Here is a 14,409-nt window from a genome sequence, read left to right on the forward strand (position 1 = left end):
GATCCACCCGCCTCGGCCTCCTAAAGTGCTGGGATTACAGGCTTGAGCCACCGCGCCCGGCTTAACATTTCTCTTAACAATGTTTTGTGTTTTGATGTGTAGGCCTAACATATCTTCAGTCAGATACAAATTTTAAGCATTTTTGATGCTAATAAGCAGTATTTTAAAAATTCTGATTTCCATTTTTTTGTCTCATAGAAATAGAATTGATTTTTGTATATAGATTTTGTATCTGCAATGTTGCTAAACTAACATATTAGCTCTAGATTTTCTGTAGATACCATGAAATTAACCTAAATTATGTAGTATTAATTTACCTGACAGGCCACACAGGGATTATAAGGGGAAAGCTGATGACCGTCTCCCTCCTTTTTGTTTTTTTTCTGCCATAAAACATTTGATAAAGTTGTCAACTCATTATCTTAGCAGGCAGACTACTTGCTCTTTGCAACTGTAGTAGCAGGGAAAATGGTTGGGAGTGAATCTCTGGGTCAGTAAGAGAGTATTGACTTCTTCCTGTCTCTTTAGCAAAGTACTTCAATAAAGATGAACTCAGGTAAAAACCAGTCATTTTGTTAATAGAGCTGGAAGGAAATAAAGCTATGCTAAGACTGGAGCTCTCTGCCTGTAGTCTGCAATACAAATGGACTGAGTGGTGATTCAGGTCTTCTAGTTTTGATGAAGCCAAGAGCTGTTACACTTCCGATAGCAGAAGATGTAACTGTGACCCAAGGCACTTCTCAAAGGCCATCAGCAAAGTGTTCTCTGCTAGACAATGGAAGCCAGACAAGCAACAGAGATTACATTAAGGCACTGCCTTCCTAGCCATGCCTGCCATTTTTGCCGGTTGTAAGCATATAGCCATTAAGTTAGTAGATACAAAAGACGTGAGACAAAGTCTAGTAAATAAACACGAAGAGTAGTTAGCCATGAGAAATATGACTAATTGATATCTGTATCTGTGGTTATTTGTGAAAGGAACTATACAAGAAACAAATGTCTATGAAATCCATTCAGGATCTTTAAAAATTGAATTGACAAAGAAGCTATAAGCCTAGTTTGCCAATGCCTGTGTCTATCTGACCCTACTAAAGTAACCCACATTCCCTCAAAAGTGTACCAGTAAGAAACTGGATATAAAAGGATGTGTAGCCTCTCATGGAGCATACTCATCATGGATCACGGGTAAGAACCTTCCAGTGGGTAAAGACAGTATCTTCAGATACAACAAAGAAGAGAGTTCCTCCTGGAAAATAGAACTGGGGTCTAAGAATTTACTCCACTACCTTTGCAGTCTAATCTCCTCTTCATATTTGCTTAGACAAAGAACTATTTTGTCTTCTCTTTCTCCAAATTGGGGTTCGTGACCTACTTCACCACTGCATACTGGCTGTTTGGGAAGGGAAAGGGGACGAGGAGTTATATCCAGACTTGTACATCTTTAGATCATGGACGCTGAGCTGGATACAGTAACTGCTTGGAACTTCGGGTTTTTCTTTCTTCAAATAGGGTATGTCCTATGTGTCAGAAGGGTATCCATGGATATTTGAGGGGCCACAGGAGTAGACTGTGACACTGTTGTCCAAAGTACATTCTTGTCTTATTATTACAACTGCCAAGTATCCAAGTATTAGTTGGATCCAGTCACTCTGCAAGAGAACCTCATCTCCCACCTTCCCAAGTTAGATGTGGCTGTCAGATCAGCAGCGGCATTAGATTCTCACTGAAGGATAAACCCTATTGTGAACTGTGCATGTGAGGGATCTAGGCTGCACACACCTTATGAGAAGCTAACTAGGCCAGGCACAGTGGCTCATGCCTGTAATCCCAGCACTTTGGGAGGCTGAGGCGGACGGATCACAAGGTCAGGAGAAGCTAATTAATCCCTGATGATCTGAGGTGGAACAGTTTCATGCTGAAACCATCCCCCACCTCCCCTTCCCGATCTGTGGAAAAACTATCTTCCATGAAACGCATCCCTGGTGCCAAAAAGGTTAGGGACTGCTGGATTAGATGGAATGCCTGAAGAAAAAGGAGTCCTAGTGGTGAAAATGACATCACTGAAGACAGAAATGTTCAATTCTTTCGTCAAAAATCCAAAGAAACTCAATGTAACTTTTCTTGCAACTATTCTGGTAAATGAGATGAAAAACCCTTGTTTTTAAAATAAGATATATCTGTTCTTTAAAAAATGCTTATTCATTTATAATTATAAAAGTAACAGCCATTGGAACACTTGAGAACATTGTAAAACAGAACACTTAAAGAAGTTTAAAGAATGAAAATCAGTAGAAGCACACTACCCTGAACAACAAAAAATTTGCATTTTTTTCCAGTTGTTCTTCGGTGGGTATGCAACTGGGAGTATATACATTTTCACATATACTACATATATATTCACACACAGTTACTTCTGTTGTACTTTTTCATCTAACATCAGAATTAAATAAGTACTTTTGAGACAAGATCTTGCTCTGTTGCCCAGGCTGGAGCACGGTGGTGTGATCATAGCTCACTGAAGCCTCTACCTCTCAGGCTCCAATGTTCCTCCTGCCTCAGTCTCCCAAGTAGTTGGGACCATAGGTGTGGGCCACCACACCACCATGCCCAGTTACTTAAAAATATATATATATATTTTTTGGTAAAGATGGCATCTCAAACTCTTGGCCTGAGGCAATCCTCCTGCCTCAGCCTCCCAAAGTGTTGGGATTATAGGCATGAGCCATCATGTCAAGTAAGTATTTCTTCACACGAAACATTCTTCAGTTCTTAGTTGCAGAGTATTTCTAGCATGTGAAACTTCAATCCACCACAAAACACAGAAAAAACAAATCAGTATGTATCAAAACGCAGTAAGTGAAAAACACAAAATATTTTGACAGAATGACTATTTTTTCAGACCCTTAACAGTGACCAGGCCTTCACCAGCCTAGAAGGAACTCCTGGGGGGTGTTTTCACAAAAGGACAGTGAAACCCACTTGGTATAGCCTCATAGCAGTAATAAACAGTTTAGGCAAGATTTTGCCCCGGAAAAAGACAAATTACAAAATCAAAGCTAGACTCTTAAATGTTGTATGCCTGGCAACACACTGTATTTACACAACAGCACTGCTAATCCTCCTGCCCTCCTTACATCACAGTCCAGACCACAAGAAAACAAAGTGGTAACTACACCCATGCAGGAAGCTGGGTCAAAGCCTTCTTTCTGTGGGTGCTAACCTGAAGTTCCTTTCTTTATCTGAGATGACCAGAACACGTGTGTTAATCCAAAAATTTCACACAGATAACTCCCGAGTCAATCACCTGGCTCTAACCACTTTACCTTCAGTTTGAGAATTTGTCACAGGAACAAATGTCATCGCCTTTGATTTCAGAAACAAGAATGATCCAACAGCACCATTAAGTTCACCTACACTTCCTTAATCATGCTGTTGGTGCCTTGCTCCCGTATTGTGCATACTGCAAAATGGGCCTGAAGTAAATATATCTGTAAATACATAATATTGAATTCATCTCGCCTATTTCGTGCTTTTGAGAACTGTGCTTAATTTTCACTTTGGACGAATAGGAACCCTTCTGATGACCGTCATGACAATGTCGCCAATAAAAAAGGACAGTCTAGCTGGCTGCAAGGCAGGTCCACTTCTGTCGCACTGGGGACTGCTGAACCGCGAAGTCTGGGCGACACGGTCAGAACTTTAAAATCAAACCCCATCCCCAAGGGCTCGGCGCTGTTTTTTGGCCTCTGCCGCTTCACGTACTTGGTGCTGCGGGAGGGCACTTATTCTCTGCCCCAGAACTTCGTCCCGAGCAGAGAACCAGCGGACCTCGCCGGGCCACACCCCCCTGCAGGGAAGGAACACGCCCTCGGCGGCAGCGGGTACGACTCCGGCCTTGGGCAACTTCGATTCCCGGAGGCCGCCGGCCCCGTCAGCAGCGTCCCGCGCCCGCCCGCGCCCCAGCCGTCCCCCGTTTCCAGCCGCGGACCCCCCTTTCGGCCGTTCAGGCTGCGGCTCCGCTCTCGGCCGCGCCGCCTCCCGCGACCGCCCCTCGGCCGGTGCTCTCCCATGCTGTCGGCCACGCGGAGGGCTCGCCAACTCCTCCACAGCCTCTTTCCAGTCCCGAGGATGGGCGACTCGGCATCGAAGATCGTCAGCCCCCAGGAGGCCTTGCCGGGCCGGAAGGAGCCGACCCCAGTAGCGGGTAAGCACCGGCCAGGCGGAGGGCGCGGGCGGCGACACTGCGCATGCGTACCTGTGCCCGGCGGCCGCCCGCCGCTTTCACTCTCGCCCCACTCGCTGCCCGGAAGGAAGCCGCGGGCGGGCCTCTGGCGGGTAGCGGGTCTGCGCAGGCGCGAAGAGGCGCCGGCCGGGGCAGGGGTGAGACTGTGCTCCGCTGACGTTCCTTTGTGTTTGCGTCTCATCTTCTCCGTGCGTCGGTGTCACTTACCTGGAGCGCAGATATCCTGGCGGTCCCACGTTTTGGGCAGGAAAGGCGCCGCTGGGGTCTGCCCTTGCTCGCTGGCTCCCGCGGCGCAATTCTGCGCCCTCCTTTCCTGTCTTTTCTGCGCTGGCCGCCGGGACAGGACACCTGCAGCGGGGCTGGTGCGAGTGTTGTCCCGGGAAGCGCCGGCATGAGACGAGACGATGAAAACCTTAAATGTGGAACTGCGTCTCAGGCCGGTGTTCTGGCCGCAAGAGTCATCCCCAGACCTCCCTCGTGCCCTAGGTCGGCCTGGCTGTCCCCAGGGGGCAAGGGCTGCTGTGCGCGGGGTCAGCTTAAATTGGTGCTCTTCAAACTTGGAAAACTTTCTAGTCATTCTGACTCCGATACTTTGGGAAAATACAATAGGGTGAAATTTTAGAAAAATGTTCTCATGATTTCAATGCCATGTAATGGTTAACAGTAAAAGTTAAAAAAACTTTCAGTGTCTGCTGCATATAGCACGGGGGGCCCGGTACGAGGGCCGTAAGTCAGTATTACCTTAGTGCAGCGCCTCTCAAAGTGCCCCCCACCCGCAGCAGCAGCATCACTCGGGGTGGCCTCGCCCCGTTACTGAATCAGAGACTCCGGGGGTGGAGCCCAACACGCGCAGAACTAGTCCTCCAGGTGATTGTAATGTAGGCTGTAGCTTGTAAACCGCTGCCTTAGAGCTGTTGGAGGATTAAGTGATGTTTAATCTGCTACACATGGCTCAATGCCAAAGAAATTCAGCATTTAAAAATTTTCCTAGGAAGTTTCTTTTTCTTTTCAAGAATTGTTGAGGATAGGAGGAGGTCCTATTGAGAGTTTGTCATCTCGTAGAATAATCAGTATGAGATTAGAAAAGTTAGAGGTTTTTTGGATTAGAGGTAGTTTAGAAATTGTGTGAGTCGTTTATTATTAATCGAATTGGCAGTTTCTATTCCCTGGTTTCCCCATCATTTCACTTCCAACTCAGCCGTAGGGGTTTATTTTTTATTCAAATTCAGAGATTGAGTTTTGAAACAAATCTAGGTTATTAAATATGTATACTTATATATAGATATATAAAATATAACCAGATTAAACCTTATAAATGTATCTTAGAAATTTTTTTCTTTTACAGGCAGGTATTTTTTTTTTTTTTTTTTTTTTGAGACGGAGTTTCACTCTTGTTACCCAGGCTGGAGTGCAATGGCGTGATCTCGGCTCACTGCAACCTCTGCCTCCTGGATTCAGGCAATTCTCCTGCCTCAGCCTCCTGAGTAGCTGGGATTACAGGCACGCGGCACCATGCACAGCTAATTTTTTGTATTTTTTTTAGTAGAGACGGGGTTTCACCATGTTGACCAGGATGGTCTCAATCTCTCGACCTCGTGATCCACCCGCCTTGGCCTCCCAAAGTGCTGGGATTACAGGCGTGAGCCACCGCGCCCGGCCTACAGGCAGGTATTTCTAAGTGTGTGTGTTTAAAGGCAACACTTTTCAAATGCTAAACTTCCTCAGCTTGTGCTGTACTTCCCGTTCACACACTACTGTGCCTTTGCTATGCCTTCCCAGACACACACAAAAACAAATAATCCAAAAACTCTTGTTCAGATTTCCAAACTGGTTCAAGGTCAAGACTGACCAAAATTTACTTTGGCTTTATCTTAATGAAAGGCTTCCCAATCCGTTTCCTAATATGTAAATAGGATTTGGGGTAAAAGATTAGCAAACATTTCAGAAATGAGCCAACAGTTTTTTTCATATCCCCACCATAACTTTAACTGCAAAACCTCAGGACCTGGTTCCTTTCCAGGCTCTGCTGTCTTTATATAGCTGTGAGTGTTTTCAGTACACCAACACATCTCTGTATCTGGGCCAGTAAACTGCATTTTTTTTTTTTTTTTTGGTGTAGGGCCAAGCCTACAATTCGTATGTTCTTATTGTTCATCTGTTGTAACTTTTTCCACAAAAAGTGTTTAAAATTTAGATTGTGGACATTCCAGTCTCCACTCCTGAGCCTTGACAGGTTGCTGAGAGCCCTGACTGGCTCCAGAAATGGGCAGTGTTATTTCTTCATTGGGTTTCAGTGACTATAAACTTGAAACTTAAGGAGTTAGTAGTATTGTTTTGAATGTTAAATTCACCTTTACTGCAACTTGCATCCTGTTTCTCAAGTCCTCCTTTCTCTGTATTACCTCCGTTATTTGTATCCTGACTCAAAAGTTGCGTGACAAAAGCATTGCCTTTTGATTTGAGAAGGTCTGTCTCCTTAGTGTCTTTAGATCAGCCTAGTATCAGGGGTGTACTGTTATCAAATGCTTGTGGTTTTAAGTGTTACCATCTTAGCATTCATCCTACCATTTTTATATTCTTAAGGAAAATTCCACCCTTTTACAAACTGTGGCCTACTAATAGATTTCCATGTTGCAAGAAGGAAAGAGTCAAACCTTCAATCTTTTTCAATGTTTAATTTTTCCCAGGCTACCTAAAATGGATCAAAACATGAACAGGCCTACTTGGGTGAGTGGTGAAAACAGAACCTGCCCTGGACTGCCTCATTTCCAGCCTGCTCTGTTCAGGTTAGGGGGCATCTGGGCAGCGCTGGCTGGCTGTAGGGTACATGGCAATGTATTTTCCTTATATGTGGAGGTGGTCTCATTCTGCTTCCGTGCCTGACCACCAAGCAATACTCTGAGAACTTGGGACGGAGGGACAAGGGGAATTCATAGTTGTTGAACTGTACTGGTATTGTATTGTTGAAAATAGGCTGGAGGTGGAAGGCTTATAATTAAAACCTCAGAATGCCTTCCATTTTGTTAAGTTGTGGGTTCCTTACGATCAGAACTGATCTTCTTTCCAATGAATTACTATAATTATTATAAAAGCCCAATATAGTTTGGCTGTGTGTCCTCACCTAAGTCTCATTTCAGATTATGATTCCCACGTGTTGGAGGAGGGGCCTGGTGGGAGGTGATTGAAACATGGGGGGTGGACTTTGCTTTTGCTGTTCTCATGAGAGTGAATGAGTTCTCACGAGATCTGATTGTTTAAAAGTGTGCAGCTTCCCTCTTTGCGCTCTCTCTTGCTCCAGCGTATGAATATGTGCCAGCTTTCCCTTCTGCCATGATTCTAAGTTTCCTGAGGCTTACCCAGCCATGCTTCGTGTACAGCTTATGAAACCATGAGTCAATTATATCTCTTTTCTTTATGAATTACCCTGTCTCAGTTACTTTATAGTAGTGTGAGAACAGACTAACACAAAGCCCAACTTTTATTTTGTCTGGAACTTGTTTTTGCATATTGGAAACATTGCTAATCTGTGTTTGGTATTGAATCTTACCTTCTTACATAGTATAAGTGGGATCAGGTGTTTGGGATTTGGAGCTGTCATTTAAAATAACTTTGGCAAACTCGATTCAATCTTGGCTTTCTTGCGTTTACGTTCTTAGTGTTCATCGTATTTGTTATTATAGTGCTTTTTCTGGGGCACTAACAGATATTAAAAATGGTTGTAGGACACCATCAGAAGGTATCCTCTTCTAAGAATTTTAAATATAAATAGAAAAAGCAGTAGGACAATATATTAACCCAAAAGGTGGCTCTTTGAAAAAAAAATTTGAACTACACCATTAATATTTATAAACAATGAGCTAGTCTCAAGAATAAAAGGAAGAAAGTACAAATATAGAAAATAAGACCCGAGAAAAGGAAATCATAAAAACCTAAAGAATAGGAGACTATTGAACTCTTTGAAAATAAATTTTAAAACTTTGATGAAAATAAGTTTTAGGAAATATAATTGATCCAGTCTGACCCTAGAAGAGGTAGAAAATCTAAGCAGCTTGGTTTTTATAGAAGAAATAAAGTTGCCCAAGAGTTAACTCTTCCCAAAGCATTATGTCTAGTTTTACCAAGAGTATCTACTGAATATTTAAAGAGCAGGTAATTCCAGCATAGGAATAAATTGCTGTTTCCTTAACTCATCTATTTCAGCCCAAAGGCCCACTTCAGGCTGAATTTAATGAAGAAATACTGAGATTTCCACTGATGTTCAGACAAAGACAGAGCTCAGCCTAGTACCTTGTATCAGGTGTGCACTGTTAGTTTTTTTGGTGTTATCTGAGTTTTAATCCACCTTTAAAAAGAAATCCTACCTTTTTTATATTCTTAAGGAAACTTCCACCTTTTTATTGAGTGCTATCTAGTTGTTGATGTATACTTTGTAAGAAGGTAAGATTCAAACCTTTAAACTTTTTATGTTTAATTTCTCCCAGGCTACCTAAATTGGATTATAACATGAATTGGCCTACTTTGACTGATGGGTTATTATTTTACATTGTATTGTAGATACAGCCAATGTGGTAAGACAAGGTAAGGCAATTCGAAATGTATAAAAGAGGAAAAAGGATCAGAAGTTCTTAAATACATATGGGAATGTAGCATTTGATAAAGGTGATATCTCAAATCAGTGGGGAAAAGGTGAAATATTTAATAAATGATGTTGGGACAACTGGGTAGCCATATGGAAAAAAAGGTTGGATCTCTATACTGTAAACCAGGATAAATTTTAATGTTTGATGGAATAAATTCCAGATATATGATGATAATAGCTTACACTTGTTAAGTGTCTTTTGTGCCAAGGACTGTAGTAATTTACTTGTAATCCTCAAGTAACCCAAAGAAGTAGTAACTATTATTATCACCGCTTATGGATGTGGAAACTGAGGACCCATAGATGTTAGGCAGTTCATCCAACGTACATTGCTAATAAGTGGTGGAGCTGGCATGTGAACCTAGTCAGTTTGGCTGTAGAGTTTCTGGCCTTAAATCCTATACTCTTTTTCTGTTTACATAATTGTAAGATGAAACAAAATATGAGAATAGAATGTTTTTATAATCCAGGTGTGAGGAAAGCCTTTCTTAACCATGACTTGAAAATCAGAAAACATTAAAGACTAATAAATTAGATCATATCACAGTAAAAATTTTCTGCATTGCAAAAATCACCATAAGCAAAGCTATAAGAAATATTATGATAAATAGTTGCAATTCATAGGTGAAGGAGCAATTTTTTAGTTATATAAGAAGCTTCTAGAAATTATTAAGAAAAACACTATCCATTAGAAAGATAGACAAATGTTATGAACAGACCATTTACAGAAAAGGAAGTACATTTGGCTCTTAAGCATATAAAAAGATGCTCAACTTCACTCATAATGAGGAGAAGGCAAATGCCATTTTTCATTTTTCAGACTGGCAAAAATCCGGAACTTTGATGATACACTGTGTTTGTAAATTCTTAAGGAAAAAGGCACTCCTGTACCTTGCTGGCAAGAGTATAAATTGACTCAACTCTTATGGAAAGCAATTTGGTTGTATCTATCAAAAATTTAAATGCATATACCTTTGACCCAGAAATTCAATTTCTGGGAATTTATCCTCAGGATGTAACTTCCACGCATGCCAATGATGACTGTAGCAGGTTATTCACTGCAGCTTTGTTTGTAATAGCACAAGACTGGAAACAATCCAGATGCCTTTCAATAGGGGCTAGTTAAATAAATTACGGTTCATTGTCACAATGGATATGCAGCTGTAAAAGAATGTGGAACATCTGTATGAATGGGTATGGAGGGATTGCCAAGATATTGTGTTAAGTGGAAAAAGCAAGTTCTGAACAGTGCAGATGGATAGTATTCTAACGTTTCTGTGAACAGGGGGGAAAATAATATATATGTATAGAGAAACTTTGAAAGGATAGCTAAGAAACTAATAGCTGGGGAGAGGGCTATGTAATGAGATGAGGATGCATGGAAGACATATACGTTTTACTTCATGCTTTTTTGTAACTTTTGCTTCTTGTAATGTGACTGCGTTTGTGAATTAACTCCACTTTGAGGATGATCTGTTGCCGTTTTTAGTATAATTGACCACCTTTCTGTCATCTTTTGTCATACTTATTTCAAGTTTTGTTTTTTTAATTTTGCTGTTTTTCTTGTCAAGTACATCTTTTTTTCTTCAACTTGCTTTTGTAATCAAAATCTACATTTTGGCATGATTTAAAAATCTAAATTTAGAGAGTGAAATTGGAATAAGTTAATCCAAGTCATTTTACATTTCATAAATATTCATTTTTATTGAAGCATCAATTGTGGTGGCATCATTTATACAAAGAACAGATCTTTGGGGACAAATTCCTTCCACTGTTATGTAGAAGACATTATGTGTATTTTATTGTGAGTGATGTACTTCGATTTTTAAAAGAAAATGATCGAAAACAGTTCTCCTTTTAGAAAAGTTGTCCCCAATGTGTGATTGATTTCTAAATTGTAGGATACAGAACTGCTATTTCTCCTCTTTGCATCCTGCCCATAGCTCTTTGATTTTATAGCCTGTTCCAGAATGTTTAGTGTTTCCCTGAAGTCCCAGGGATGAGGGTATTCCGTACTTCCCTCGGTGTGATCCTTTTCCAGCCTCTTTGCCACTGTTTCCCTCTAGAACCCAATGTCCTGCCTAACGTGTTTCACTATTCTGCCTCTGCATTGCTCACATGACCATACCCATAGTGTGGATTACACACTCTGATTGTTTTACTTATTCATTTGTTAAATGTCTATTAAATACCTGCTTAGGAAAGACCTGTGTTGTCCGTATATCCTTATCTTCAAGGAAGTATCCTTGAAATTTGCTCTAATTCCATTTCTCCTGGAAAACTATCCCTTTTCTTTCCAACCTAAGTGATCCCTTTCTTCTCCACTGGACAAATAGCCACGTACTACTTTATGAATCCTTTCGATGGCATCTTGCGTTGCTATTTACATTTTTCATTGCTCGGAACTTGCACAATCTATGTCTTAACCTCCCCACATGGGGAGCTCACAGCACTTCACCAAGAGTGCTGCTCACACTAGGCAGTCAATAATGGTTTATAGATATTGGGAAGAATATGGTTAATGCCCGACAACAAAGACCAGAAATGTGGTCTTTTCATGTGACTGTCACGATACCGAGAAGTTAACAGAGCTGCCCCATTGCCAAGTGGAAATGTATGTGATAGGAGTGGATTATGTTAGCTGCGTCAGATTTCCAGTGAGCCACTGGGTGGTCATCAGGTAGCAATTCCACCATTTCCACTGGTGCCTGTCTCCTTACCATGTTTTAAGCTAAAAGAGGTAAGAGATCAGAAGGGTAAGAGTCTGGCCATGGCTTGGCTTTGCTTCTCTCACGCTTCCAACCACCCTCATTTGAAATGCACATTTTACCTTGCGAAGTTTCCGCCTTTCCGTTTCCAAATACTTAGGAGATGTGTAGGTCCTGCTATAACCCTCAACTCAGCTCTAAAACCAAACTTACTGTTTTGCTTTGAAAAGATTGATTGCATATTTTAATTTCCCAACTTCTGTCAGCTTCACTGCTCTCCTCTCACATCCCAGAAGCCTCTTTCAGGGTCATCTTTGAGCCTTACCTCTGCGTTCCAGATGGCCTTCCTTCCATGAGTCCTGAGGACGTCTTGCGTTCATTGGTCTCTGGTCTATCTTTACTCTCTCCTGCCTGAGCTGTCCAGAGCATCATTATCAACATCTACCTAAAATTAGAATTCATTCTCTCACTGCTTAGGGAACAGCAGCGACTCTGACCTGTCCAATGACACTTTTCAGTGCTGGACACTTTCTGTAGTTTGCTGCTGGCCTCAGCATTTCAGATCTCCACTTCTACCCTGAGGCTGGCTCCTGCTCTGAGCTCCTTCCTCCCAGGTTGTTATGGTCTGAATGCATATGTGCCCCTACCAAATTCATGTTGAAATCCTCACCCCCAAGGTGATGGGTGATGGGATTAATAGGTGGTGGCTTTGTGAGGTGACTAGTCATGAGGGTGGAACCCACATAAATGAGATTAGTGCCCTTATCAAAGAGACCCCAGAGAGCTAGCTAGTCTCTTTGGCCATGTGAGGACGCTTTGAGAAGACACCGTCTGTGAACCAGAATTTGGGTGCTCTCCAGACACCAAACCTGCCAGCACTTTGATCTTGGACTCCAGAGCTGTGAGTCTCCAGAGCTGTGAGAAAGAAGTTCCTATGGTTGATAACTGCTGGATTATGGTAGATTGTTACAGCAGCCTGACAGACTGAGACACAAGATGTTTTGTTTTTTTCTCGAAGCCTTGTTGAAAACATCTTGGGTCTTTCAAGGCTAAACTCAGCTTTTTCTACTTCTCTGCTGCCCATTGGGGCTGTTTTGCTTGAATTGCTCTTAGCATTGGAGCTGCAACCAGGGCTTTGGGGCTCTGTTTTGTGCTTTCATTCCAGTCTCTCCTTGGGGAGATGAAGGTAGAATCCCTTTCCTATATTTGGTGCTCAGTGGTAGTCATTTTCCTTGCTCTGTTTTCTGAACTGCTACCCTGGTTATAGAGCCTGCTGGCATGATCAGAGGTCTCTGATTCCAGCTGCTTTCTCCTGGATATCCTATCAAAATGCTCTTGTTGTTCGGTGAAATACTTGATGACTTTGACTGATGATGCCAAATGCTTGATTTCTCCTTCACTAGAGACCCGCATGTCCTTTGGGTCAACTGGTACCTTTCCTGTAAGCTTGGCTTCTTATGAAAGGGAATATAGGCTATTGCCTAATGTGTTTTTTTTTTTTTTTTTTTTTTTTTTTTTTTAAAAAAAAGCATGGTTTCTTGTATTTCTGTAGGAATTTTGTATCCTTTCATGCAAGTGCCTCTATAGTGTTTCTCAGCAGGGTATATTCTATTCTGATCCACTAACTTGTTGAACAAGTGTATTAAATTTGCATTATAATACAACAAAGACTGGTAATGAAACTGGAAGAAATGTGGCAACAATATATTTAGATGATTATATCATAATTACATTGAAAAAAGTAAAGCATAAAATGTAGGAACATCAGATGTCTTCCCAGAGCATATGTACATAAAATGAATTCTTTCAAAGATGTTACTGTAGGAAACTAATAATATTAGTGTTGAATTTTCATTTGAAAAGTTTTCATATTTTACATTTGATTCAAAAAAATTACAGTTTGCTGTTAGATCTATTTTATACTTTGTATAGGTCAAAAGCCATGTGCGAAATTAAAAAGCATTGTTCAGATGAGGCCACAAATTATCCTTTGGCCTACTAAAAAGATGTGATGTTTTAACAGATTGTACCCAAAAGGGAAGAGTCATGAAAATGAAATACTTTGAGGGAATTCATTGCTTTCCAGCTGGAGAAAATGAGACCCGAAGTAAAAAATCTTGAATGCACTGTCTTTAGCAGATGAAGAAAAAAAAAAAAACAACTGTGTAAGAGTTTGCAGAATCAAGTAGCCAGCTGTCACACAGGGCCCCCGAGAAAGCATTGCATTGCTGAAAACTCCGTTGTCTCACCTCTTCCTGGGAAGCAGTTTATAAACAGCCACCTCATCTAGTAGTGAGCCCTCTGTAGGGACTTCTGCTGGTCCCTGGAGTGTCTGGCTTACCATTCAGCATTCCTCGCACCCTGAGATGTGTGCCTCGGCATGAAGGAGTGCTTCTCAGAGCCCCAGGGTGCGCAGGTGGGCCTGATAACAGAGTGCTCAGTCTGTCTCTAAGCAGCCCCAGGCAGGTTGCTGCGGAACAGCCTGACACCAAGAGAAACCTCAGCCGGTGACCAGTCCTCTGAATGGAAGGAGGGGTTTTGAGGAGCCCATTCCAGATAACGTAAAAAAATTTTTTTTTTCTTCTTCAAGCTTATGCTTATACTAAAAAGCTCTGAATTTATTTCAGTGTGCAGAATAGAAGGCAAGAATTATTTTCTGCTGCAAGTTAGACCTTGGATGAGGATTATGTAGCTGTTTGCTGCAGTAGTTTTGGGGAAACACACATCTGACTTAAGCTGTATGAATTTGGATATGAATTTCCAGGTGTAAGATATGAACCATAGGATTTCTATTATTGTAATGATAGAACTCAAGACTG

General features: G+C 41.6%; 1 protein-coding gene across 5 annotated transcripts in view; it reads left to right on the top strand.

Annotated features, from left to right (window-relative positions):
• Positions 1–3,768: 3,768 nt before the first annotated feature.
• The window catches only part of MSRA (methionine sulfoxide reductase A), a 379,414-nt gene continuing 368,773 nt past the window's right edge, over positions 3,769–14,409 (top strand). For 2 of the 5 annotated variants that reach the window (XM_010347801.3, XM_074384144.1), the window contains exon 1: positions 3,774–4,204. In XM_010347801.3, the coding sequence (XP_010346103.1) occupies positions 4,069–4,204 (136 nt within the window). In that variant the 5' untranslated portion in view covers positions 3,774–4,068. Of the gene's footprint in view, positions 4,205–14,409 lie in introns of all 5 variants that reach the window. The other 3 variants (XM_074384143.1, XM_010347800.3, XM_003937226.4) reach the window with 3 other exon arrangements.

Source organism: Saimiri boliviensis, chromosome 13, assembly GCF_048565385.1.
Source record: "Saimiri boliviensis isolate mSaiBol1 chromosome 13, mSaiBol1.pri, whole genome shotgun sequence".
NCBI classification, from domain to species: Eukaryota; Metazoa; Chordata; class Mammalia; order Primates; family Cebidae; genus Saimiri; species Saimiri boliviensis.